General features: G+C 37.3%; 1 protein-coding gene across 11 annotated transcripts in view; it reads left to right on the top strand.

The window, feature by feature from the left end:
- chb (chromosome bows) overlaps positions 1–26,155 on the top strand; it is a 129,109-nt gene extending 102,954 nt beyond the window's left edge. For 5 of the 11 annotated variants that reach the window (XM_069847435.1, XM_069847437.1, XM_069847431.1 and 2 more), the window contains 10 exons: positions 1,945–1,962; positions 3,283–3,396; positions 7,982–8,210; positions 11,515–11,626; positions 11,712–11,861; positions 12,001–12,063; positions 12,144–12,475; positions 16,705–17,235; positions 17,543–17,723; positions 23,213–26,155. In XM_069847435.1, coding sequence (XP_069703536.1) covers positions 1,945–1,962; positions 3,283–3,396; positions 7,982–8,210; positions 11,515–11,626; positions 11,712–11,861; positions 12,001–12,063; positions 12,144–12,475; positions 16,705–17,235; positions 17,543–17,723; positions 23,213–24,073 — 2,591 coding nt within the window. In that variant the 3' untranslated portion in view covers positions 24,074–26,155. The remainder of the gene's footprint in view (positions 1–1,944; positions 1,963–3,282; positions 3,397–7,981; positions 8,211–11,514; positions 11,627–11,711; positions 11,862–12,000; positions 12,064–12,143; positions 12,476–16,704; positions 17,236–17,542; positions 17,724–23,212) is intronic. The other 6 variants (XM_069847438.1, XM_069847433.1, XM_069847432.1 and 3 more) reach the window with 5 other exon arrangements.
- The last annotated feature ends 586 nt before the right edge of the window (positions 26,156–26,741 follow it).

Raw genomic sequence — 26,741 nt, 5'->3', positions numbered from 1 at the left:
TGTTCAAAAGCTGACTATATTTATGGAATGTGGCACCGACAGACTTAGTTTCAAAATTAAAAAAAACACTGGTTTGATTTTGTGAGACTGTCTAGAAGGGTTTCACTTCTAAGCTTAATTCTATATAGTGCTTTAAAAATTCCTCATATATGTCAATATAAAAAATTATGCAAGATTCATTCGTTTATCTGTCAGTTCTAATGCTGAGACATTTGTTTGTGTTAAATAACATTATTGTTATGCTGCAGTACAGGTGCTTTACTTGGATTTCTAGAGTTGTAAACATATATAGCAAAATTATTAATGATATCCTCAATTACGAATATGTCCTTGAATTCATTGAGTGCTATGAAGACATACCAGTTTCATGGAACAATTCTAATGACTACACAAATCAAGAGGAGAAGGGGACTCAGACATATGAAGAACTGTTTGTAATTGAATAAAAAGTTTTCGAGTGCTCTTACAATATAAGGTGTTGAGGAATAAAACATGATCTATTATGAATAATCTCAAGTGTGTCGGGATTAATTTATTATTTTTATGAAACTAAATATTTAATGCTTGTTCATTGTGTAGAATAATGAGTCTTGCATAATGTATTAACTGTGGTAAAGAGCTTAGAAAAATTAAAACACTAAAGTAATCGTGAGCAGACATTCATGATATCTATGAGCCTAAATGGAGAGGAACTACCAAACCTTTCTTCGACTCATGTAGCTTCATTGTGTTATTGTTCTTAAACATTTTTAGAGCATTACATTAAGGAGTTTTCATATGCAGGGTGCGAATTAATGGGGGGGGGGGATTTCCCCCCTTGTTGGAAAGTTATCTCCCTCTCATAAATTCATATTAACATCCCTGCCAGGGATAACTTCTGCTCCCCCTCACAAAATATAATTGTTTTAATACATGTACTTCATAAAGTATAAAGTATGCAAAGAAAATGTTATTGATGCGTTATCATCACCAGCAAGCTGACAACAATCAATAACTTAGGAATTACACACCTTACCCTAATCCTGCTCATGGATATAATTATTATTATGATCAAGATGCAAGACAACTCAGTGCGACCAAGCATTGAGCCGTATTGAATGAGGTTAATAATAAGTTTATGTATGGTGTTCTCTATCTAAGATTCTATCCTCCCCCTCATCAGAAATCTTAATTCACACCCTTTTCATATGTATTGCTGTACTTTGGGAAATAATTTTGAAAGTCATTCAGATCAAATATGGAGATTTGATTTAGCAATACGTACACTATGTGAAAATGAATTTCTCTTAAGGAGCCAACTTCTGATTAATTTCCTTCTTTTTATTAGTTTTTCAGTTGCAGTAGTTAACAGAGAGATTCCTGAAGAAGCTTTTGTAGAGCAGACATTTTCACATTTTGCTGTACAATTAAATTTTTTAATAAATATTGAATATGTGAACATCTGAGGCCACTACTATTTTGTCAATATACATATACATTTATATTAACGTTGTTAAACATTGTAATAAATTTAAAAAAACATTATGTTGAAAATAAATGTTTAATTTTCTTGTACTTGTTCTTTATTTTTCTATGAATTTTGTCTTGTTTGGGACACACAATGGGAATCAGTAAGTTTAGTGCAAATAATGCACTTGACAGAACAATAATAATGTTGAAAATAATAATGAAACAAGATATCAACTTACAATGCACAGTGAAATTTGTAGCCACTTCATCAATGATCTGTCCACCTTGGGAGGTGGTTTGGATATTTGTTACGAGATATACTAGTTAACAAGCGCACTTTTGTGAAATGCCTGCAATTTGTAGTTTTGTGAAATAGGCCCTAGGCTGCTTTGCCCCCTCCCCACACCGTCCCTCTGCCTGCCCGGGAGCTGAACAGTGCCTCCCACTAATGACCTGTTTAACATTATTTCTCTTTTTAATGCTGCTTGGACCCAGGAGACGAGCACAGTTCTGGTGAGTGCATGAACCCCATGCATTATTGTAAACATACAAATTCGAGTCTTTTGTGTTTTCTCTGAAAAGTCTATGACTAAGCTAGTAACAAAACACTTTACTGAGTTAATAAAATAATTTACTTATGACAGATAACACGTGGACTAGCCATAAAATTTAGTTTAATTGATTACATTCAATTCTTGAAATATTCTAAGAGTTTTTTTGTAAACAAATTACATAAAGGGAAGGTTTTTCACGAGTATTTTTGTTTGCTTTGCTATATTCATTCTTTCATTGTTACCTATAATGGTCTCTCAACACCCATGTAGCCATTGTTATTGGCCATGGACTATTTTAGTAACACGTTATTAAGTTCATTATAACTGTTACAGTTAAGAACAGTGTTATTTTAGAATGATGAAAGCCATCGGCGTAACTCAGTCAGCTGAGATGCTTGCCTGTCAATCTAAAGTTGCACTCGGGAGCGGGTTCGATCCCCGCTTGGGCTGATTACTTGGTTGGGTATTTTCCGAGGTTTTCCCCAACCATAAGGCAAATGCCAGGTAATCTGGCAAATCCTCGGCCTCATCTCACCAAATACCATCTCACTATCACCAATCCCATTGGCACAAAATAACCTAGTAGTTGATACAGCGTCATTAAATAACCAACTAAAAAGAAAAAGGATGATGAAAATGATCTTTGCACTTCACCTACTAAAAAGGCCCATTGTTTACACCATGCATAAGCTTGAAAAGACTTTTGTTGACCAGTTTTATTTTCTTTTTTCATTAATGTTCAAGAGCCAAAAAACAGTTTCCAAGATATCTGCATCTGACTCCATTCAATTTAGTACATTAAAGTATGATATGTGAGGAGGTTCGTTCATTTCTACATTGACTAAACATGGAATCATCAATGATGCCCATGACTTGCAGTTGGCTCTTTGTCATTGTATGTCTGTATCCATACTATGTGTACTGCTGGCTAGTAATAAATTTGCCGAAGTTCAAGTCTTTCGGAATTTTAAGCACAAAATGTATGCAGAATGTTGGCCCCCGATTGATGTGAGATCTATAGTCTCTTTGAACACAATATACAAACATATATGAAATAATGCAGTAATAATAAAAATAAATGCGAAATTTTAATGTAACTTTAGCAAGAATCATAGTATTATTCTAAGAGGAAAATAAATCCCGAAACTTAATTTTTTTTATGACATATGCACTGCATAGATAGATGCGTGCTCGCTTCAATATGAGCTTCTTTGCTTCCTGAAATGATGTGATTTGCATGCTGCTCGGCTGAGGAATGGTGTGCATTGCCCTATTTCAGCTCGTCCCAGGAAGTCTCCCGAAGTGAGTGGTGGGATGTCAGTGAGCGCCATTACGTCTCCTGAGAGAGTAGGACGCACCAGGAGTCGCGTGGCCGGAGTCTCGCAATCTCAGCGTGAGTTGCATGTGCCTGCCCTTGTCAAGACCAAGGCAAGCTTGCACAGCAAGCTGTCAAAAGCAGTCATGTAATATTTTAACAGTTTGTATGGTATCTCAGAATACTAATATTGGAAATACAGTGGTATTTTGAATGAAGTTGTCGTGCCACATTTAAACTGTATTATAAATCACTTTCTCATTGAGCCACCCAATTGTCTTATGTAATGACCACTTTTGAATCTGTCCCTGATCAGTGTACAGATAAGCTGCAGATTCAACAGGATATTTACCTGTAAAGATATCTGTCCTGAAATCAAAGGTTAGTGAATTTTGCTTAAGGGACAGGATTTTTATGTGCCATAAACGTTGAATTTATTTCTCTTCTGAAATAAACTATGCTGAGAATTTTATTGTACTGTAAACATTTTGAAAGGCTGGTTACCAATTATAAATTAATGTTTCTGTTTGATTGGAAATGCAATGGAATGTATATCCAGCACTAAATTTGATATCTTGAATAAAATAATTGACTCCTTCAGAGTCATAACTCACAGTATCCAAAGAAATTACTTATTCTTTAATAATTCATAAACTTATATAGAACAAACAATTTTACTTAAAAATATTAATTAATATTTAGAATTACAATAGATGGCATATAATTGTAATTAGTGAGATGTAAGTTTTTGCTTATTTGCAAAAAAAAACAAGTTTTTAGATATTGTGAGTTATGATTCTAGAGGACTTAATTGTATGAACATGATTTGCACCTAACATTTGACATGATGTTTTACATCCAAGAAGATATCGTCGCTGCACCTCCAAAATCTGCTATGTGCATTTAAACAGATTTTTCAGGAGAAAGTAAAAAGCATTATCACTTTTAATTCCCTTGATTTTCAGAGCTACTTTCGGTATAATTTCAATGATTATATGAAAAATTTTGAAATTATACCGAGAGTAGCTTTGAAAATCAAGGGAGTTAAAAGTAATCATGTTTTTTTCTTTCTTCTGAAAAATCTGTTTAAATGCACATAGTGGATTTTGGAGGCACAGCAACGATATAAAATAATAAGTACTGGTTTCCATAGATAACATAAGCAGAAAAGGTGATTAAGCGTGTAGTACAGTAAATTTTTTTTGTCAAGGAACTGGGGAAAAAGGCTGTGTAAATTGAGGATATGGTTTAATGGTTAAATATGGTATAAAATTACAGTAACTAAGTTGTTAATGTTCCACAGATGCTACAAAATCAAATTATATTCTTCGTAGTTCTTATTGCACAGGATTTTTTTTCTCTTTTTGTTTCACAATGACTCAGTTTGCTTACTAGTACAGTAAGTTTCTCATACATAGGCAGTGCCATCTCCATCTGCAGCAGAAATATATCTTATAGATGTTGCCAATGCTTCTGCTGTTGCCTCTACATTGTGGAAAAGTATCACAATCACTTCCACTGCCACGGCCACCAATAGTCATTCTTAAGATGATAAACAGTGTCTTCTGATGACTGTTCTTTAGCAGTTAGTACTTCATCAACACAAACGAAGTCTGAAAATGATGTATGTGGCTGTAGATTTGTTTTTGCTCAGTCTACATTTTTTAAAGGCTTTATGTTCTTCCATGCTTTTGCTGTTAAATGGAGGATACCTTATACAGAAATGATCATATATTTTATGTGTTTGCCACACTTCACGAACATTAAAGTCTTTAACAGTAAACTCTTTCGATAATTTGCTTTGACTTGAAGGCATGAACAATGCTTAAATAAGGGCTGCGGTCTTGCTGATTATGCAGTTTGGTAAAATTCCAATTGCACATTTCTTAGACTCAACATCTGTGTATGGACAGAGTATTGTTTGACAACAGAAATCTTCGTATCCTGTGTTCTCATTTTTGCATTGAGGTCAGTCATGCCTTACTATATGCCTCATAGAATCTGATGTTAAATATGTTCATCAAATCATATTCTTTCACCAGCTCACAAATCTTGAAGTCTTTTCAGTCAAAAACTATATCCTCGTCCACATTATTATTATTATTATTATTATTATTATTATTATTATTATTATTATTATTATTATTGTTATTATTATTAATAATTAGTACTACAGGCCAAAAGAGCCTTGACTTCATTAATGATCCTCTTCCATTCTTCACGATCCTGAGCCTGCCTCATCCAATTCTGGATTCCAAACTTCCCCAAATCACATTCCACACAATCCATCCAACACAATTGTGGTCTTCCTCTCCACCTTGTTCACTCTATTTTTTGTGTGGTAACTATCTTAGCCTTCCTAAGGTTCTCCATATGTCCAACATGTCCCAACCATCTCAATCAAGATATATCGTACAGCTCCTTGTTGTATCTGATTCTCCATGTATTTCCCATCTGTACACCTCCGAAAATTCTTCTCAGTATCTTTCTTTCGAAAATTGCTATTTGTGTTTCCTTTTTTAATGTCCATGATTCTGAGCCGTATGTTGCCACTGGCCTAATTAGAGCCTTGTATATGTTCAGTTCGTCCACATTATTGGACTTCCTGTAAATCCCTTTGTAAACAACATTGTACTGTTTCTTGAACTGATCAATTCAGCCATTAGAGGCTACAGCATTCTAAATGCTCAGTGTGTCTGCCATTTTTAGAGCCTTCTTTCTGAGAAGAATGCCTTTAATTGGTATATTAGTTGTTTTTGCCAACTGCCATCATTTTTATTTAAATCTCTATTGTCTCATAATGTTTGTAGTATTTCACATACTTCCTCTTCTTATCATTAGGCTCACACTCCATTACATTGATTTGGAAGGCATTTTGATACCTCACAATAGTGTTGATTGTCAAAACTGAGGTTTCCATATTCTATAACAAAGCAACAAACACATGTTCCTGAAATAGCATCAGTTTTCTTATCAGTGTAACTTGTAGGGAATTTAAATTTGTGTGAACATAAATGCAGGGTGTGTATAACATTATGATTATATGAAAATTTATCGGGTCAAAAATAGTGTTAATGGTGGGAAAACGTAAATTGCGAGAACATAAAAAAGCGGACTTATACTGTACCTATTTTAAGAAATGCAAGAAAGTAACATGCAAGTCTGAAAGTGTTACATTATTAAGGGCACTGCAGAAACCAAGTTTTCCTTTTAATGCGAGATTTCGTAGTGAGATAAATTGCCTTATAAACATTGCTTATTAATAACCATAATTTGCTTGCAACAAATTAATGTAACAGTTCTTATGTGAAAGATTGCCTTGGTCTTAAGACAGCTTCAAATGGCAGTTTCCTCCATTCATTTTGTGAAATAACCATGAATAACACAGTGCAATTCATATGTTGAAGGACTGGCTTCCAGTTATGGTCCAGGGCAACATTAGCCTGTCATTGTGAAGAACTTCAGACTTCTACTGTATTCCTCATTTGGAGGTACCTGTGATGTTGGATAACAGAGATGACTTGTAACATGAGTGATATGTTCGGTAGATTTTGCCTAATACCACCTCATTCAGTGACAGAGTTCTGTTACATATCTTAAGTTTATGATATCAGACTCCCTTTCCAAAAAAGCTTTTCATGGACCACTGGCATGGTATAGGAGTAACGAGCGTAACACATGCTCTGAGACTGATCTCTGTTGTGGGTTCGAATCCCACTTGGGCTGATTACTTGATTGGGGTATTTTCCGAAGTTTTCCCCAACTGTAAAGCAAATGCCAGATGATTGATCGTATGGCGAACATGTAGCTGATACATCTTCATTATTAAATAACCAATTAGAAAAAGAAAAGCTTACTATGGTAAGGAATTGAACTCATATCCCAGCAAGTTCAAATGGAAGTTGTAGGAAACAGAGACTTTGTGCTAAGACAAGTTTTCTCGGGGTCCTCCCATTTATGCATTTGACCTCATAATCATCATTATTAATGCAATTTCTCCCATTTGGTCTGATTGGTTGGTTTCTTCCAAGGTTTTCCCAGTCGGGGGGTGGATGCCGGGTGGTCTATGGTGAATCATGGGCCTCACCTCACTTCATCCCCATTTGGTCTGATTACCTGTTGGGTTTTTCCCGAGATTTTCCCCAACCATAAGGCAAATGTCAGGTAATCTGTGGCGAATCCTCGGCTTCATCTCACTACATCTCGCCAAAAAATTGTAATGTTGTAAAATTTTTACTTGTTCCACATCTTAAAGCTTCAATGGTAATGTAAGATCTATGCAATGCAATGATTGAAATAAAAAAAACGGGAAACCAGTACATATTACTATTTTCTCCAAATTTAGATGTAACATAAACAATGAAAATTTTGTCGTCTTCGAACCTGTGAATTTTGGATTAATATCAAGAATGGTACCCACTCGACTGTACTTTTTGTGCTTTAACATTGTAAATTAATAGCATAGGAGATCCAGCAAGTTATGTGAGATTTTTAGTGGCTAAAATAACAGAGAGGGCATATTTTTACTACTATATCTGTATATAACATTATTGGTCAAGCAATTGAACTCAGATGAGTCATCACTGTTATGACAGCAAAATGAGTGCTAGCATCATATAGGCCTAATTAAGAGCTTCGTATTTATGTAATTTTAACTTTGCAGCAAGTAGCAGATCTGGATCTCCATCATCACGGCTAAGCTATGCAACATACTCTGCTGCTGGCAGAGATGCCAGTGCTGGTGATGGAACTCATACTATTGGTCGGCCACGTAGACTGTCTTCCGGGATTCCTCGTTCGACTGGCACAAGTCGTGAAGCCAGCAGAGAAACAAGTCCAAATCGGTTTGGGTTAACTGGAATACATGACCGTTCTTTTGGCTCAAAGCTGAGGTGAGAATAATCAAATATGTAGAAATAAAAAAATAAGATAAGCGTGTTACTACAGAAAAATTATAAACCATATATTGTGAAAATGGTTTCCTATACTATAAACTCGGATGTTCCTTTATATATTATATCAGTGTATGTCTGGAAACTTTGTGCTTCAGAGCCATACTCCTTGTTTGTAATACTATGACTTGGATATGTATGGTGTTACAGAGAAATAGTGGATTTTGACTAACTGGTTTTTCTGAATATTACAAGGGTGGGGAGGAAGTAATTTTAATTGCAACTTGATGTCAAAACCCTGTCGTTCATTAGTATCATGCCATGGAAACATTGTTCAGCATCGACACTGAAGCAAAACTACAGGGAAAGAATGCACAATATCTGTACACTTGAACGATATTGAGTCCCAAGCAGTCAGTATGTTAACGTGTAGCAACTCTTAACATTTACAATAGGAATGTAAGATGATGTTACACAAAGATCTTAATTTTTTTCTTCCTAAAGACCCAAATTGTCCACAAACTGAAAGCATATGACTTGCATTTTCAGAAGAATTTTTATGAACAGTAAATTGGTTAATAATGGTGACTCAAATAAAGAAGTGTGTGTAGTATTTGTGGATCTGGCAGTACAACTAAATTTGAATTGACAGTTCACCACGTGTACAAGAGGGGGTTTTATAACTAGTGACCGTTAGCCCTAAGAGTATCAAAATCCGAGCAATAATCTAGGAGAACTCACTGTATGCAGATCATAACTGCTGCGTACGGAGCCCCTGAGGGGCTCCGCGGAGCACACTTTGGGAACCGCTGGTCTAGAGACCTCAGAATTCTGTGGTGTTGACAACATGATAGCGAATCATTCTGTCACTATCGCCCAAGATGAAATTAAAGATTTTTTTCATAAGAAATGAGCTTTTATTTGCATTTTCTACTGCAACAAATGCACAGTAAAATATGTTTGCTATGAAGTGGTGTCTAAATTGTTTTCCCCATTTCATAAATCATTTCCCATCATAGCGCTATCCCACTTATGCTTTAAGACCTCAGACCTTTGACGAGCGCATCAACTGGGTTATACTGTATCTTTTAACATACATACAATTTTAAATATATTTATTTTCGTAAATATAAGATTATTGGAAATGCTTAAAATATACAAATATTCCATGTGAATTTTTGCAAATTTAATGACATGTACGATTTATACACTACTGTTTGTGAAAAGTGCAACACCTAGAAAGAATGGCCCTAATGACTCCAAACTCGGGAGATGTGTAGAACAGTGTACTACGTTACTAGAGAGATGGTGTACACATAGGCCCAACAGTGACATCTCGTGTCACCAGCAAGGTCAGTGTTATGCCTTGCTCAGTCAGGGCAGAGTTTCCAAACGAAGTGGAAACGTGAAAGCTAGTGCAGGTATGCCTCATCGACATAGAAGGGCGCAATATCAGCACGTGATTGAATTCAAACAGGGCAGAATGGTTGGTCTCCGGAAAGCAGGTTTGTCATACTGTGACATTTCAACTTGTACAGGGCTTGCTGCTAAGACAGTGATGCGTGTGTGGGACCAGTGAATAGAAGAGGGTCGTACGCAGAGACGAGTGGGTACTGGACCACATAATATGATCACAGCATGGGATGACCGCCATCTTGTCTGCATGGTCGTGACAGACCATACAGCTTCATCCACAGTGTGAGTCGACATTGGAGTACTGGAATGGATGTGGACCTGTCTGTGTGAACTGTTTGTTGCCGTCTTTTGAGGGCTGGACTGGTGGCTCGCATGCTGTTGTGTCGGCTTCCATTGTTCAGAAACCACCACCGCCTCAGACTGCAATGGGCACGTGAACGCCGTCACTGGCGTGCTGAGTGGCAAAATGTAGTGTTTTCGGACAAATCCCTCTTCAATTTGTCCTACAATGATGGTCGTATACATGTAAGATGTTACTGTGGTGAATGCAATCTGAGAGTCTGCATTGTTGAGCAGCATAGCGGACAGTCATGTAGTGTGATGGATTGGGGTGCCATTGAATGCAATATGCAATCTCGCCTCCTATGTATTCAGGGCAATCTGAACAGCAACCACTACATTAGGGAGGTTTTAGAGCCCAAGGTACTGCCTCTCCCTTAGGCAACTCCACATGCCATATTTCAGCAGGACAATGCCTGGCCACATGTGGTGAGGATTGTGCAAGCCTTCTTCAAAGAATGACAGGTATCACTGCTTCCCTGGCCTGCACGTTCACCAGACATGTCGCCCATCGAACATGTCTGGGATATGGTTGGTCGGCAGCTTGTTCGTCATAGTCCTCCAGCACCCACTCTTGATGCTTTGTGGACTCACATATAAACTGCGTGGAGGGAGATTCCCTAGGAACATATCCAGGCCCTCTTTGATTCCATGCCACAGCGCTTAGAAGCTCCGATTGCAGCGCATGTAGGCAGCGCTGAAATCTCACGGTCACAGATCAAGTACAGTTCTGTAATTCTAATCATTTGTATATTGTCATGTACCTAATTTGTAGTATCAATTTCATTTCAGTCACATATATCCTTCTTGATGTTGCAATTTCCACAAACATTAGTGTATCTTCTTCTTCTTCTTCTTCTTCTTCTTCTTCTTCTCAAGGCACTACAACTTCAAAATTGAATGTCTTGGCCTTCTCAACAATTTTTTTTCTAGGAACTTCTATTTTATACGATCATCATCCAATCCTTGATTCTTAGCTTCCTCAAATCATTCACAATATCATCTTTCCAGCAGCTTTTCGGTCTACCTGCTGCTCTAGGGTCCATTTCCAGATATCTGTCCGGCTATTTCTTGTTGAGAATTACGAGCAAGATTTTTTTCCAGGGTTAGGTCTCCGGCCTAATGCCCAACCCCCAACCTGGAGGACCAGGTCTCCCTATTTATAACCCCAGCTATACCCCCAGGCACAGGGTACCCATTTTAGTCGCCTTCTACGACATGCTTGAGCTACATTAGAACTATTCTAACCTGGTTACCACACTGGGGGACATTAGTGTATTTTGAAATTAAACATCTGTTAGGAATAACACATACCTTTTGTGTGCAAGCTAGGAAACAAGAGTTTGCCAGTATTTTGTTATTTGCGTGCATAATAAAATGATTTCATTTGTTTATGTCTTATGACTAATATGTTTAAAAGAAAATAACATATAAAATTACTATCATCCCGAACAAAATAAAGGAATTGAATTGTTGTGAAATGCGTAAAGTAAATAATTATAAAGTTTGTGTCATCTTCGTGATATCAGTTTTTTATGTTGAATTATAGAGGACGCCCTGGCCACAGCATGAGCACAGAACGTCCTCCCCAACGTCCAGTCATGGCACAAAAGATACTGCAGCAGAGCAGAGAAGCTGAGTCCGCCCTAGCTGATGCATTGGTGAGTTGTGTATGCCATTTTCAGACAGCCATCAGTCGTCACCATCGCTGTCTTCCGCAGACTCAGTAGTGCTTGTTTGTTGCAGAGCTTTGACACAATGGATAGTGGGGACTTCGGGCGTGGTATTCCCAACAATAGGAAGTCTTATCGTCCGTTTGACGACCATTCTGATGACAGCGAGACATCGAGTGTCTGCTCTGAACGTTCATTTGACTCGTACAGGAGGCCATCAGATGTGAGTATCATTATTATTTGAAGCTGTGGCGTCTCATATTTGTGGTTTGTTTTTGATCGCTGTCTTGTTTGTTTGATGTGTTGCCCGCCTGTGTGCCTGCCCTTACTAACATCTTCCCTGCTCGCTCGCGCACGCACAGTCGTATTCTTGGAGCGGCTCCCAGCAGCGCCTCTACAGGGACATGCTGGAACCGATCAACAAGGTAAGGAGGAATGGTGAGATGTGCTGCGGGCAAGGGGATGGCGCATGTAGATATCTTGTAATGGGTTGCGGTGTGTGCAGGATATCTCGGAGATAATCGGAAACTGCGCTAGCACGCACTGGGCAGACCGCAAGGAAGGCCTCGTGGGGCTGCAGAACTACTTCCAGAACGGCAACGCACTTACCGGTTCGGAGCTGAAGCGAGTCACTGAGATCTTCACCAAGATGTTCATGGACTCGCACACCAAGGTGTTCAGCCTGTTTTTGGATACGCTGAATGAGCTGATCCTCACCCATAAGGCGGATCTGAATGACTGGCTTTATGTGTTACTCACAAGACTCCTCAACAAGCTTGGAGGTGACCTGCTGGGCTCCATTCAGAACAAGATTCACAAGTCTCTTGCCGTTGTGAGGTATGTTGAATAAGTCCGTTCCTGGATTAGCCTTGTCACATGTGAAATGCTACTGTGTGATAGAGGAGGTAATGACGTAGATGATATTAATTTATTGACAGGGCCAGATTTTTTTGGTGAAAATTTCCCAGATTTTTCGTGAGAAATTAATAAAATATCGTACGTATAGTTCAAAATGTAGCAATAACTTTTTGAAAATTTCGTGATTACTTCTTTTTCACTATGTAATGTCATACACTCATACACAATCTCAATTAGCAATAATAATCGTATACATGGCCATGGCGAAATAAAGCTATTGATGATGTATGTATTTATTCACACAGCAAATGGGTAAATGCCTGATGGCAGTGGTAACAAATTACACACAATAATGACAATTAATAATGAACACAATTAATAATAATAATAATAATAATAATAATAATAATAATAATAATAATAATAAATACTAATGATAATATTAATAATAAATGACACTAATAATAATAATAATAATAATAATAATAATAATAATAATAATAATAATAATAATAATAATAATAATAAAAGTAAATATAATTTGTATCTTAACCCTAAGTTCGAACTAAAACCCACGAATATGATATGTTCATACATGTACAAGTACCTTTCAGCACTATACTCATTTCACTGACAACTCACTCACTGCACTGGAACTACGACACATTTCACTGACACTATCCTGATTTCACTAACACTTCAAAAACATTTCACTGTTCAGATACTTAGCACTACCACTATAACTATAAAACTTCACTGACACAAACACTCTTCAAATTTTACTGACACAACACACTTCTTCACTGATACAACACTTCAAATAACATAACATCAATTACACCTTTTAAATAATGTGCATAATATACTACCATCTATTAGTAGAGTCCTTAAGCCTATTTTTAAATACATTTTTGGTTATTGGTAAAGCCTTTAATAAGTCTGCAGGCAAAACATTCCAGTCCCTAGTAGTACGATTGAGAAAAAAAACTTTCCAGTGTCCGTCCTCCATCTTCTTTCCCTCAATTTATGTGAGTGGTCCTTCCTTGAAGAGTAATTTGGCGGGTGCAACCTATTTTTTATTTCTCTCCAGGCGGCTCACTTCTGTATGTTTTGAACATTGTGCATAATCGAATTTGCGTTCTCCTGTCCATGAGTGATGATGATGATTATTATTGTATCCTTTTTAAATCAGCCTTATTGTTTAACTCAGTCTTACATAAAAAAAACAATCACCTATGGTCCTGTAGGTCATTAAAGAGAACAATAGAATTCCCAAGTAATTTGTCTCCTTATTCTTTGGCAGCTAATATTTTCAAAACAATATAGGCCTATTTTATTTCTTTAAAATAATTTTGAAAATATCCTTTTTTCGTTTTTATAGCACAAATGAAGATTTGCACAGAAACAGCGAATTTTCGCGAAAATTCGTGACAAATTTACTGTCATAAATCAGTTACATTTATGATAAACCAGCATGTACTTCTTGATACATATCTCTGTCATATTTCGCGTTTATTGCTAATAACAGAAACCAGTGAAAAAGCCCGGTCTGTTGATAATACAGATACAGAAATATGCAGCAAACTCTCCAGTTTTATATTATACCTTTCGTACCTAATCATACAAACTTGGGCGAAAAAGTAATTATGTTGATCTCAAACATTATGGTGAAAGTAGCCAAGATTATTTGTCAAGCTGCAAATGTGAAAGTAAGACTGACAGTAAAGCTGGAAAATAATGCATAGAGCAGGTGAAAATGACAAAAATAACAGTACAGGTATAGGTTTGTGCACTTGTTTAGGCAGAAGTTATGGCAATCCTTTACCCCTATGAATGGAAGAGGATGGTTTGCATAATAGAGCGTCCATTGTACAGTATTCTTCTCTCTATCATAGTTAGGATAACCTTGAATTTTTTTAGTGGGTAATTTTACAACACTGTATCAACAGCTCAGGTTATTTAGTGTCTGAATGAAATGAAGGTGATAATACCAATGAATGCACTATTCCCAGCATTTGCTCATATCGGGTTGAGGAGAAACCCCAGAAAAAACATCAACCAGGTAAATTGTCCCGACTGGGATTCGAACGCAGGCCACTTGGTTTTATGATCAGACTCGCTAACCATTACTCTACAAGTGTGAACTTGAATTTATTAGGATAATGAACGTGATAGAATGATAGAAGCCTTGGTTTCAAAGCACTTGGACAGGGGGAGGAGTCATCAGAATTTTAAATTTCACCCGGCATGCAGTGAATTTATTTATTTATTAGTCTCACTCAACATTTTTGGTTTGCCTTGCAACACAGAATAGCTCACAGTAAAATTTAAAATGAAAAATTATATAAACAGATTTCAAACAAAATAAATTAAGACATAGGAAAAAGAGACCTAGTGCAATTTAAATTGAGTGTTCTCCATAAAGATGCTGGCGATATAGGCCTATCACTACGGAAAATTTTATTGTTGTGGTGACATTGGCATCTTGGAGTTCTCTCTTCTGCTTGTATTGTTCCCTCCACTTTATAGAGGTTTTTGAAATGGTGCTTCTCACTCCAAAGAAGAGACTGGTAACTGTGATTCTTTTTTTATGTTGTCCTTGACTGATAAGAATGGAATGGTGGGGTCATAGATTTTCTTCTTCTCTTCGTTCACTTCAAATGGTTGAATGGCTTGAGTTTTCAAATCTGATTGTAGGATGAATTATTTCGGCTGCTTGTTTAATTATATTTATAGCTATGATATCTATCCAACTATTATGCAGGCACCTCATTGAGAATTCATGGTGACCCCTATGGAGGAGGCTCTCAAGAGAAGACTTGGCCACGAAAATTTAGTTCAATGCATTTGTGAAAAGAAGGCTGCAAAAAATGTGGCAAATCAATGCTGTAACATTCCCTTAGTCTGTGAACTTGGAAATTACTGCTAGTAACTGTTGGCAGAATTAATATTACCTGTACGTCTGATTAGTGTAATATGTAACTGTTCAGAGCGATGTATGCAATGGAGTTGGAAAGGAACTGGCCATCTTACCCTATTATCTCCTGGTTTAGTTGCATCATGAACGTTGCCTTATTGGTGTGACTTGTGAGGTTCAAACCTGTCTTCAAGTAGTTGACTAAACAACAATAGCCTTTACTGTGACTCATTACTTCAGAAATTACATTCCAATATTTCAACTCTTAATTTTTACTGTTAGGTTGGTTTGATTAGGTAGGGACTCTAAAGAAATGTTTGGGAGAAAATCTCAATTTAAATAAGATGCTGTCACTGTCGTCTATCATTACCACATTTTACAGAATCAGGTCTTTCAATAAGGCATCGTCCTCACTGATAGTAAATCTGACATTTTTCGCTTGAAAATAGGAAATAGGTAAAGAAAATCAGCACATTATAAGCAGTCCCAATGTGGATTGAGATAGTGCATTAATCTGTGGTCAGCATTTATGTCTTCTTCTTCTTTCCTAGGGTGACCGAAAAGGTCTTAGCACTTAGATAGACGTATTAAATAGGCCCATTATATGCCCCATTCACAGGGATTAAACAGGCAACCCAGAGGCAAGTATGAATTTACTTATATTGACTGGTTAATCCCCTTTAAGTCTTCAGTAGGCAGAGAGCAGTGCACGATATGTTTGCACCTGATTGCATCAATTCAGGACATTGATGCAGGTTATGTTTGGAAGTTTCTTTGTCATTTTCATATTATCTACACGAGATCATCAGTGATACCCATGAGAAACTTGGCCTGTCTCAAGGCTCTGATGATCTCTTAATGTTGAATGTAGCACTTGTGGGAATGCAGGTAAAGAGTTATGGTATGAGAAGGAGTGTTTAGCTTATGAATGGGTTATTTTTGAAAGGGCCTAAGTCGCTAATTTTGTGAAAATGAGTTTGTAATGTAATACTGCTCTTTGGGTGTAGATACATCGATTTAGATATGGAGAGGACTAAGTTTCACACTCTATAATGCTTAGTAGAATTTATGATACAATTTTTATTTTAGCCTTAATTTCAAAATTTCGGCCAGTAAGCAGTTTTTCTTAAATTGCTAACAATTTAGTATTCAAGACTTAGGCCCTTTCAGAAATAACCCATTCAAATATTAGTCACTGTAGTCATTACATATGACACAATGTGTCCACAAACCAACTTGAGATAAATTCTATTAATACTTGCCAAGACTACAATGCACATTGTTTGCACAGGGACTCATTCCCAGCAGACCTGCAAATGAATGCTGTGCTACGTTTCCTGGTGGATGCAACACAAACACCCAACTCAAAGGTGAAGGTGGCAATGCTGACCTTCCTTACACAACTGGCCTCATGTATGGAACCATCAGCATTTGGGCCTATAACTACATCGTCAGGACGAGATTCGACACCTTCTGCTCTTGCCAAGATCATCGGTTGGACAGGTGACACCAAATCAGGCGAGATCCGGCGTGCGGCACAGGCTGCGGTGATAGCACTCTTCAATCTGAACACGCCTCAAGTGACAATGATACTGGCAGGACTGCCTCCCGAGTATCAGGAAACTGCATCCACGCTGGTACACAGCCATCTGCGCAGGAGCAGCAGCGGCAGTGGCAGCTCCCCACCCTCCCCGTCTGTGCCCTCGTCACGCCTGCAATCTCCAGGAGGTACTACTCCACAGCAGTTACAGTCACGTGGATCTCTGCGGGGCAACTCATTAGCAGATCTTGATGACAGCCTCAACCCTGAGGAAGTTTACAGGTGAGACCCGTAGCATGTAGTCACTTGATTACTGCTGGTCCTGTATTTACTTAAGAGATTACATGACTTGACAGGCAGTGTATTGAAGCTGTGTTGTTTCTCTCCCAACAGCGAGCGCTGGTAAGTGGCTCATTTCTCTCTCATGTCTGCACGATGTCTTCCTGCATGAGTGACTTCAGAATTGCACTCTTGAAAGCAGCAGATGTCGTCTTGAGGCATGCCACCCCTCGCATGTTTGATGTGATGGCTGTGTGCATGGATATGTGAAGTGTCGGAACCTCATTGAGCAAAGCTCCTTGTTCTGCAGGTCACTGAGGCGCACCACAGCTGAGATTCAGAATTACAGCTTCGAGGCACTTGGATCAGGCAAACTGCTAGACCGTGACAGGGATACCACCTCACAGGATTCAGGAATCAGTCAGATGTCTGCAGGGGCTGGAGACAAGATGGACACCCTTGAGGAACGAATTGAGGACAGAAACAATTCTGTGAGTATTTTAATGGCATTTTATCAAAGAAACTAGGATTTGATAACATTTAAGGGCTGCTTTAAGGTATGTATTAACATTTTGGAGGAAAATCTACATTTTTTAACCAATCTTTTTAAGATATTTATCAGACAACATATGAAAATAGACTAACATAACCATATATCTGAAACTTCAATTTCACTTTTTGATTCCTTAAAAAAAAATGATTAATTAAAAATTATTCTATTTCTTCAAATGCCATATATTTTCTAAAAATTACTCAATTTTGAAATTTCTTTCACTGAGTTATTGCTGTTTATGCGTACAATGCTCTGTACTAGGATTTTGCAGCTAACATTATTACAAAGAAAATTTAGTCATAAAAACGCCATTTCAAACGTTAATGCATACCTTAATTACTATGTCTTTTTAATATGAAAGAGATAAGCACATTCGGCCTACTGGTGATAATGTGCAATTTTTGAGGATGCAATGCACTGCATTATGTTAGTTCACTGCCATCCCTTTATTATTTTTGTTTTTGTGAATTTTTAAAAATTGTATACTAGATACTAAGGAAGAAAATAACGTAGTAGAAATATATTGGATTAGACAAGCAGATTCATTGAACATTTTAATATAATTCGAAATTTGGACCTTGAAAAACAATATTGGACACTGCAGAGATGAGATTCTAAGAATATCTGAAAAGAAATAAAATTCCACAGTCAGAGCTATTTCTGTAAATAAATATTATACAAATTAGAACTGATAAATGATTAATTTATTCTGCATACAAAAAGCATTTTTTATGCTTTGTAAAAGTAAAAAGATTTAATTTGCAAATTGCATGTTTTATATAGGTGTCATCATTTTATAGAGAAAGTACTGTGATGCTGTGAAAAATAGATTTGGACGTTTTGAGCATTCTTGATACCAAAAAAGTGAATTCTTGCATGTTGTCTGTCGTCTTTGTTCTTGCATTTATTTTGCTTTTGCTATTACACTTTTTGTGTATTATTTATTAATTTTTATAGTTTGATTTTCACGTTATATTTCTGTTACTCTTTTGTTTTGTTGTGTTTTCTTGTCACTTTTTTGTTCCTGGCATTAAAATATCTCAAGGAAAGACAGAAGTGATGGACCAATGATAGGGCTATTGGGTAGAGGGGGGGGGGGATAATAAATAAATAAGAATACATTGGTTGGTGAAGGATATGCTATCAGTAGGCAACTGAGGGGGCTGGAATGTTAACTCCGAGTGTAATTAGGGTGCTAACGAGATTATGATGAATGTATTGATTTTAAGAAGGTCATAAAAAGTGTTGCATCTGCTCTTTAAATGAACAAGAATCGTTATCACTTTGCAAGGACAGGCATAACGGAATTGAGAGATGTGAAAATATGAAGTTAGAAACCCGACATAGTAAAGAAAAACTGAGAAACAAGTCACAAATTTGTATGCTTCTCAGCAAGATGCCGTTGGTCAGTTTACTTTTATTAACAGAGAAGGAAGAGCCTCCTGTTGAAAAGCTCTGTTTTTCGTTGAAAAATAAGGAACTCTTTAATGATAGTCCACCTTGTATATGGGCTTCAAATATGCAAGACCTAATGGCTGCATTTTTTCAGTGGAATGGCAAGACATTATAGAATTGCACCATGGATTTCTTTCACAGTTACAGAAGAAAAACTTCGAAGAAATTGTGTGGCGTTACGAAACATGAATCACTGCAGCTCATAAAGAGCAAAAAAACTAATTTTTAGTGGTGTCAGTGGGAAAGGAAGGAAAGGTTATTGTTACCAGTGCATGCAGATACTGCACTAGACTTTGTTCCCCAACATTATACATGTTTTTAATTAAAAAGATTGGGATTGCTAGGATATAAATCACAAGATATTCCTGAAGTGATTTAAGGAATCATTGCTTCTCATTCTGACAAGACTGTAACTGTAGTGAATGATACGAAGTACCACTCCAAGATGTCATAAGTCAGATCCTTAGTCCACATGACTGACTTAGCAATTTCCCTGGCCCTCCTTTCTGCATGAACTGTTGGTATACAAGTTGTTTCGTAATGATATTTAATAGGAAGAAACAACATGTAATATAATAATGCATGACTTGCTTACTTTATGAGGAGCGAAGTTTTTGACAACTTGAAGTAATACCTCTTCTCTTACTGAGATCTCTTGTATCAGCATTTGCATTTCATTTTGCATTATGTATAGGGCAGTAGCCAGGAACAGAAATTGCCTAGTATGATATCTACACAAAATTAGAATCCTACTCTAGCATATTTTGCATTAAACAGGATCCCCAATGAATAAACATTTTCTTTTCTGTGAAAAATTAGGTCCATTAAGAAAGTAGAAAACATAATCTTTCTCATCTCTACTTGGTTACTAGACTGTAAATGGTCTAAAGATTCTTAAATGAAAGACCGCTGGAAGAAGAAGAAGAAGATATGATGTTAAAAAAAATGTTATGTTTTATTTAACAACGCTTGCAACTGCCGAGGTTATATCAGCATCGCCGATGTGCCGGAATTTTGTCCCGCAGGAGTTCTTTTGCATGCCAGTAAATCTACTGACATGATGCTATCGACCTGGCCTGGAATCAAACCCACAACCTCAGGCATAGAAGGCCAGTCTATACCAACTGCGCCAACCAGGCCGACTAGAAGATATCATGATGATGATAATGATCTGACAACTGATAGATTGGGCACATGATGGTTGTATATACGTATATATATTTTTTTTGTATGACTTGGTATCTGTAGAAAATGTTGCGAACTTCTGTAGGAGAAATCCAAAGAAATTAGGGTAGATAGATGGACCTATGAGTACACACAGAGTTTTGTCTTCATATGTTTAATAGACAAATTTGTCATTTTGAAGACACTTACTTGGTTATTACATTGTATCATATGCGGTGAAATTGATGTTAGTGAAAGTATTTTTTATGAAGATGAATCCGAGAATTCTCCATGGAATTACTTGACATTCACTATACAGTTGGAGACACTCTCAGAAAATATCAACCAGGTAATCACTCTGAGTGGGATTTTTTGCTATGCCTGAATAGAGCTTCAAAACATGAGTTTCACTTGCTACCCTAGAGATGCTGGTGGCTATTTATAAATCAATTGTAAATTAATTTTAAACTGAATAATGGAATAAAAATTGTTGTAAATACTTAACCCAGACATTCTGATAAAGAATAGGCTGCACATTATGTCCATTTAGAAGTACTCATGTTCTCTTGATCATAAAATATTAATAATAATCACACAAAAACTGGCCTGCTTCTCCATATCCATGTCACCATTGTAAACATCTCATTATAGCCAGTCGTCTTCAAAATCACGTTTACATTTGGACAATAAGTACACCCGTCAAATGTTGATGGCACATTCTCCAATTTTTTAGCAAATGTAATTTTCTTAATTTTTTATTTTCTTTATTTTCCTCTCTCTCTCTCTCTCCCTCCCTCCCTCTCCCCCCTCCCACCCCCTATATACACAATGTTTCAAAATTATGGTAACACTTTCATATGATTATTATTAAGTAAGCATTATTGACCCAATAACTTGGTACATATAATTTTTTGTGGAAGGCACTCTCAAAGTTTTTAATGGCACATTGTGAACACTCAGTGTGAGAACCCCTTGTTACATGATATACATCAACACAATATTCAAATTCTTAATCACACTCTCTCCTACATACCTTTGTTTATGAAGCATTCACGGCAACAATCTAATTTCTTCAAGGTCTTGAAGTAGAGCCGTAGGTGGCACATAAATTGCATTGTTCACATGCCCCAAAGAAAGAAGTCGCATGGTGTCAAGTCTAGTGATCTGGGAGGCCATGGGCGATAGGTCAGATCAGCAGTGATAGGATGTCCAGTCCATTGTTGTGGTAGATTGTCAATTCGGAAATATCTACGAAACAACCTTTGTGCCATTGTTACTGAGTTTGTTTTCGCAAGCTGCAGAATGCAAAACGATTTATGTTGTAGAGTTCCATTTTTCAACACTGTCTCCCATGACAACAGAATTAAATACGTTTTCCAAAACTTAGAAACCCTGAGAGTTTGACTGTCAAAGTGAGTCATTGTTAGAAGATACGTGTGTCTTATAATTTATTGGTATCACTGTTCTTATTGCTACTAATTGTTTTTAAACTCTTGGTGATCTTTAATCTTCTGAGTGTGCATTTACTTATTTTCAGAGATTTGCCCTTTTATCTCTCTTCCAGTACCTTTCAGGTTTGTTTTATTTAGCCTTTTAATTGTACAGTGAATTGTAATTTTTCATTATCCTTCAGGTAAAGATTGAGGCAATGATGTGTTCATCTTGTAAATGAGATTTTTCTTTTGTGTAAAAGAAAGTTTATATTATAAATCGAAATTCGTGACTAAAGAATTTATAGTAGAACGCCAAGAGTTTGTGTGTAGGCCTACTCTTATGCCCTATTCATGTATGTACTCTTAACCTTCATTATACTAAGTATACTTAGCAACAAATGACAGCACCAAATCGGTAAATGCCTCTTTATTTTACAGTATCGTGTAGAGAACTAAACTAGTTTCAGACAGCTGTAATACGAAAGTGTAATGGATTTCTCATTAGGCCTGTAATTCTTCATTTATAACATGGCTGGGCACCTGGAGCGATTCCAAACTCTAAACAGGGTTGCTTCATGGCATCATGACATCAGTGCTGCGCGGTGTTCGGCAGGGAAGAAAGGGGTTGAAAAGAAGTCATATGGCTCCCCATGAGAGAGTAAAATGCGCTCTTGGTGCCTAGCCCTGATTTATAACTACAAAAGTTACAATTTTAATGATAAAAATGTAATTAATTCTGACTCCAAAAATAAAAATACAGAGCAGAATGCAACTACTTTAGATTGATAGTGTTTTTTTATCTTCTCAGCCTTGTCAGTGTTGCTGACCTCAGGATTTCGTCTGTGTGTACTCTTACATGTATAATTTTCTGTTATAAAAGTTAGGATTTGTGACCGACTTCGATCATTTTTACAGTTCTAGTTTTTAAATTTAAAAAACCAAACTTAATGAAATGATCTTGATTGTAGTGAAGTTAGCCAGAAATAGCAGATGCATTGAACAGAATAGTTCTTTTCCTACTCCTACGAATTCGCTTTCCTTTTCTTTGCCAATAACCAATGAAAGACATTTCTCACTCAAGAATGACATAAGTAGGATCATTAATTGAAACATGCCACAATGGGAATGTGTCCCACAAAGGGATGGTAACATATGGAACATGATGTAGCTTCTGTTGCCCCTAGCTTTGTGGCAAGTGTAGAAATGGGGAGATAAATTTTGTTTAGAGCTGGTAAAGCAAGACAACACGGAGCAAAAGGTAGTGGAGGTATACCTCTCTATTCAGCACTTCTGATGAGATAAATTTGGTAATATAGAAGTTACTGAGGATACAAGTATGCGTAGATAATCTCAAAAGACTTGGGTTTCTGCGCAGGGTCGTTCATCATCACTGTCATCTCCCACTCATCGTCTCAACTCTCTGCGGGACTACAATGGACTGGAGAAGTCTATGGCAGATCTGTCACTTGATGGAGAGAACGGTTTGATCCCACGCGAGAGCCACCATCAGGAGGACAGCGAGGAAGTGCGGAAGGTGATCGACACTCTCCGAGCAGAGGAGGGCACTGAGGCAGAGCGCAAGGCAGCACTTGTTCAGCTGATGCGTCTAGTGCGGGAGGGCAGCACTCTTGCTGTGAGGGAGCACTTCAAAACACTGCTGCGTGTACTTCTAGACCAGCTAACCCGGCCAGAAGGGTCTGTGCGTGCACTTGTGCTCGGCACACTTGCTGAGATGTTCAAGAAACCTTCGATGGGTGACTGCTTCCACAATTACGTGGAACTACTAGTTCTCAAGGTGCTGCAATCACACAAGGACGGCAGTAAGGAGGTCCTACGCTCTGCCGAGGCCTGTGCTGCGACTATGGGTACTGTTTTGCCTCCTGACGTGGTGATTCGTGTGCTGAATCCCTTGATCACGACAGGCGACTATCCAGTGAATCAGGCTGCCATCAAGATGCTAACAAAGTTGGTGGAGCAGCGTGGCAAAGATGTTGTGGAGCCTCACTTGGGGGAGGTGATGCCCGGCCTCATCAAGGCGTATGACAACGAGGAAAGCTCAGTGCGCAAGTCTGCTGTTTTCTGCATGGTGGCGCTCCACTCATCTGTCGGTGAGGATGCCCTGCAACCACACCTCGAGGCACTCAATGGCAGCAAACTTAAACTGCTGCACCTGTACATCCGACGTGCACAGCAGGGCTCATCTGTGCCCACCTCACCTAAGAACGCTCCCCCGTAGGAGGTATCATCACAGTGTTCTTTCTTCTCTTCTCTGTCTTAATCTGCTTTCAGTTGAAGTCACTGATCAGATATGAAACCCCTATCATGTGCCAGAGGATATGTTGCAATGCTGACTGGTAAAGCTGAGCACTTCTTCATGAAACGATGGTAAAGAAGACGTAATGGAGAATCAGTGACATGAAAGCAGTGGGGAATGGGAGTACTATGAGAAATCTTACCCCAGCAAGCTTTTTGTTATTACAAATTTCATTTGAACTTACTTGAAGTTTAATCATAATTTTATTTTTTTATGTTATGTAGATAAAATCATATCTCAGTCACTTGGCTTTTTACCAGAGTCAGAGCTCAGCTCAGCTCTGTTAGGTTTAGTGAGAATCTAGTGGAGGATTCAGTTTTCTCTTAGTGCTTCTTTTTCTCCTGCTTCTCATTCCTTTATTGTTTCATTGATGACTCAGATCCAGAATAGCTTGTGATTGATGTAGATAAAAAATAACTAACAAAATAGTACTTTGACCCTATGCAGTGTATAAGTTACATCTGTTGGTTCATTTAAACTTCAGAAGTTGAAAATGTTACCAAGACTAAAATTTATACAAGCAGCTGAAATATACAATTATGTTTACTTTTATATTGCATACCATAATGTTGCTAAGAACTTTATTATCAAATTCATAATTTTCACCTCTGAGAAAGTAAAGAAATTGTAATTATTCATTTATTGAGCCATCATGTCATGAAGTATTTCAACTTTAACCCATTCACTGACACCATTACTGATGGCATTGCTGTCCTGAGAGTAATTTTGAATGAATTGTATGGAAAATGAATGCATTCAGATATTTTTTTGTACTTTCACTATCAGTTAAAAATTTTATCAAAAAATGTATGGCAGTATTTCATTATGAACGATATTGGTTATGCATGCTTTTATACATTTCAATAGCTTTTCTTTGTATAATAATTGTTTTGGGAGTTTTATACATAACTCAAATTTCAGCCACAATTGTGAGCGTCTGTATTTTGTAACTTTATTTTCTTTCATTGTGTGAGGTCATTATGAATTGAGTATCTGGATAGAGAACGGAGGTTATTGTCTTCTTTTCTCTTTTATTTTTTGTGAAGGTGCACTAAGCATAATGTTCAGTATCACTAAGGAATATTTGTTATACGGATCCAAAAGTCACAATGATATGATGTCATACAGCAAGTACAGACAGAAAAGTGGTGGCATAGCTTTGTTATATTAACTCAAGGTGTCAGAGAAAGGGTTTAGGCACATGTCCTTACAACGAGACTGGTTATTCTCACACTCTTAACAGCTCTATTCTTATTGTTGCAGGTTGGCGATGCGGATACCAACTTATAGATGTGTTATTACATTAGAAGTAGAATCCATTTTTTTAAGAAATTGAATTAATAAGCGAGTAATTTGATTTGCATGAGGCATGAGCGATGCACAGCACGGGATGTTTGGGGGCATCTGGCCACACTCGTGCTGGCAGCTGCACCCAAACATACCCTCCTTGAACGAGAGACTTGATCTCACTTGGTTACAATGCATTTGACTTTCTGGACATTTGTGCGCGTGCGCGTGTGCTATTTATTGTAAGCCTGCAGAGAGCAGAGAATTTATATATCATGTTAAACACATAGTGTAGATACTTTGAGGCCTTTCTGTGGGAGATGCATGATACACAGTGGTGCTAGTCACGCAAGCAAAGATGGCCACTGTTATTTCGTGGCAGGCGGATCAGAATCGAAGCAAAACAATCCGTGTGCCATTTTTATAGCCGATGAGATGTCTTGGGGGTTTGATATGTCCAGAAGTGTTTATATACGAGAGTGTCTGCATTGTAGCCCCTGCCCTTTGCCATTAGCACCATGCCGTGAAATAACATTTTTTTATTTCGCATTGGTAAGTTAATAATGACATAATGACTAATATAAACAAATAACCGCTTGTTTTGAAGAGGGGCTCTGCCCCATAATGTGTATATGGAGGCGATGGAGTATTTCTCATTAATGTAAGTTATTAACAGAGGATTACATAATGTGTAATAATCAAACATTTAAACTTGAAGCTGTGTTGTCACTGATGCATACTCTACCTTCATCCTATTTCCTGCCCACACATCACTCTGTAACATACTATCCTTCACATATTGACGGCCATAGTCAGTAGATTTGGGCATGCATATGAGCTTGTCCATATATTCTGCTTGGAATGGTCACCATATTTTCCTGATATTTCCTATATAATATTCTTCGATCATTAAAAAGTAATACTAATATTTGTTGATCAAACTTGGATACAATCTCATACTTGGCCAACACAACTCTTATAGACAAAATAAATGTCATTAAATAACGCATACATATTACGTAATAATTAAAATATTTAAGTATCTGCTACTGTAAGTGAAGGTTTCCAAATAAATTGTCTATCACTACATTATTTCAGATCACTTTCTTTTGAAAGTCACAACATTCCCTGTGTTGGAGATCTCTATTAACTCCTACTCCAGGGATTTACAACACAATTCTGCAGTTAATTGCTGTAGTGTACCATTTTTGTTGGCGTATAATTTATGCTGTTTCATTGGAGTTTTTTTGTGTAATAGAAAAAAACTGTGAATAAAATTACTAGAGCTGATTTAAAATAACTT

Source organism: Periplaneta americana, chromosome 15 (assembly GCF_040183065.1).
Source record: "Periplaneta americana isolate PAMFEO1 chromosome 15, P.americana_PAMFEO1_priV1, whole genome shotgun sequence".
Classification (NCBI taxonomy): domain Eukaryota; kingdom Metazoa; phylum Arthropoda; class Insecta; order Blattodea; family Blattidae; genus Periplaneta; species Periplaneta americana.
Note: the sequence above shows the minus strand (reverse complement) of the source record. Positions and strands in the feature narration are given on the sequence as shown.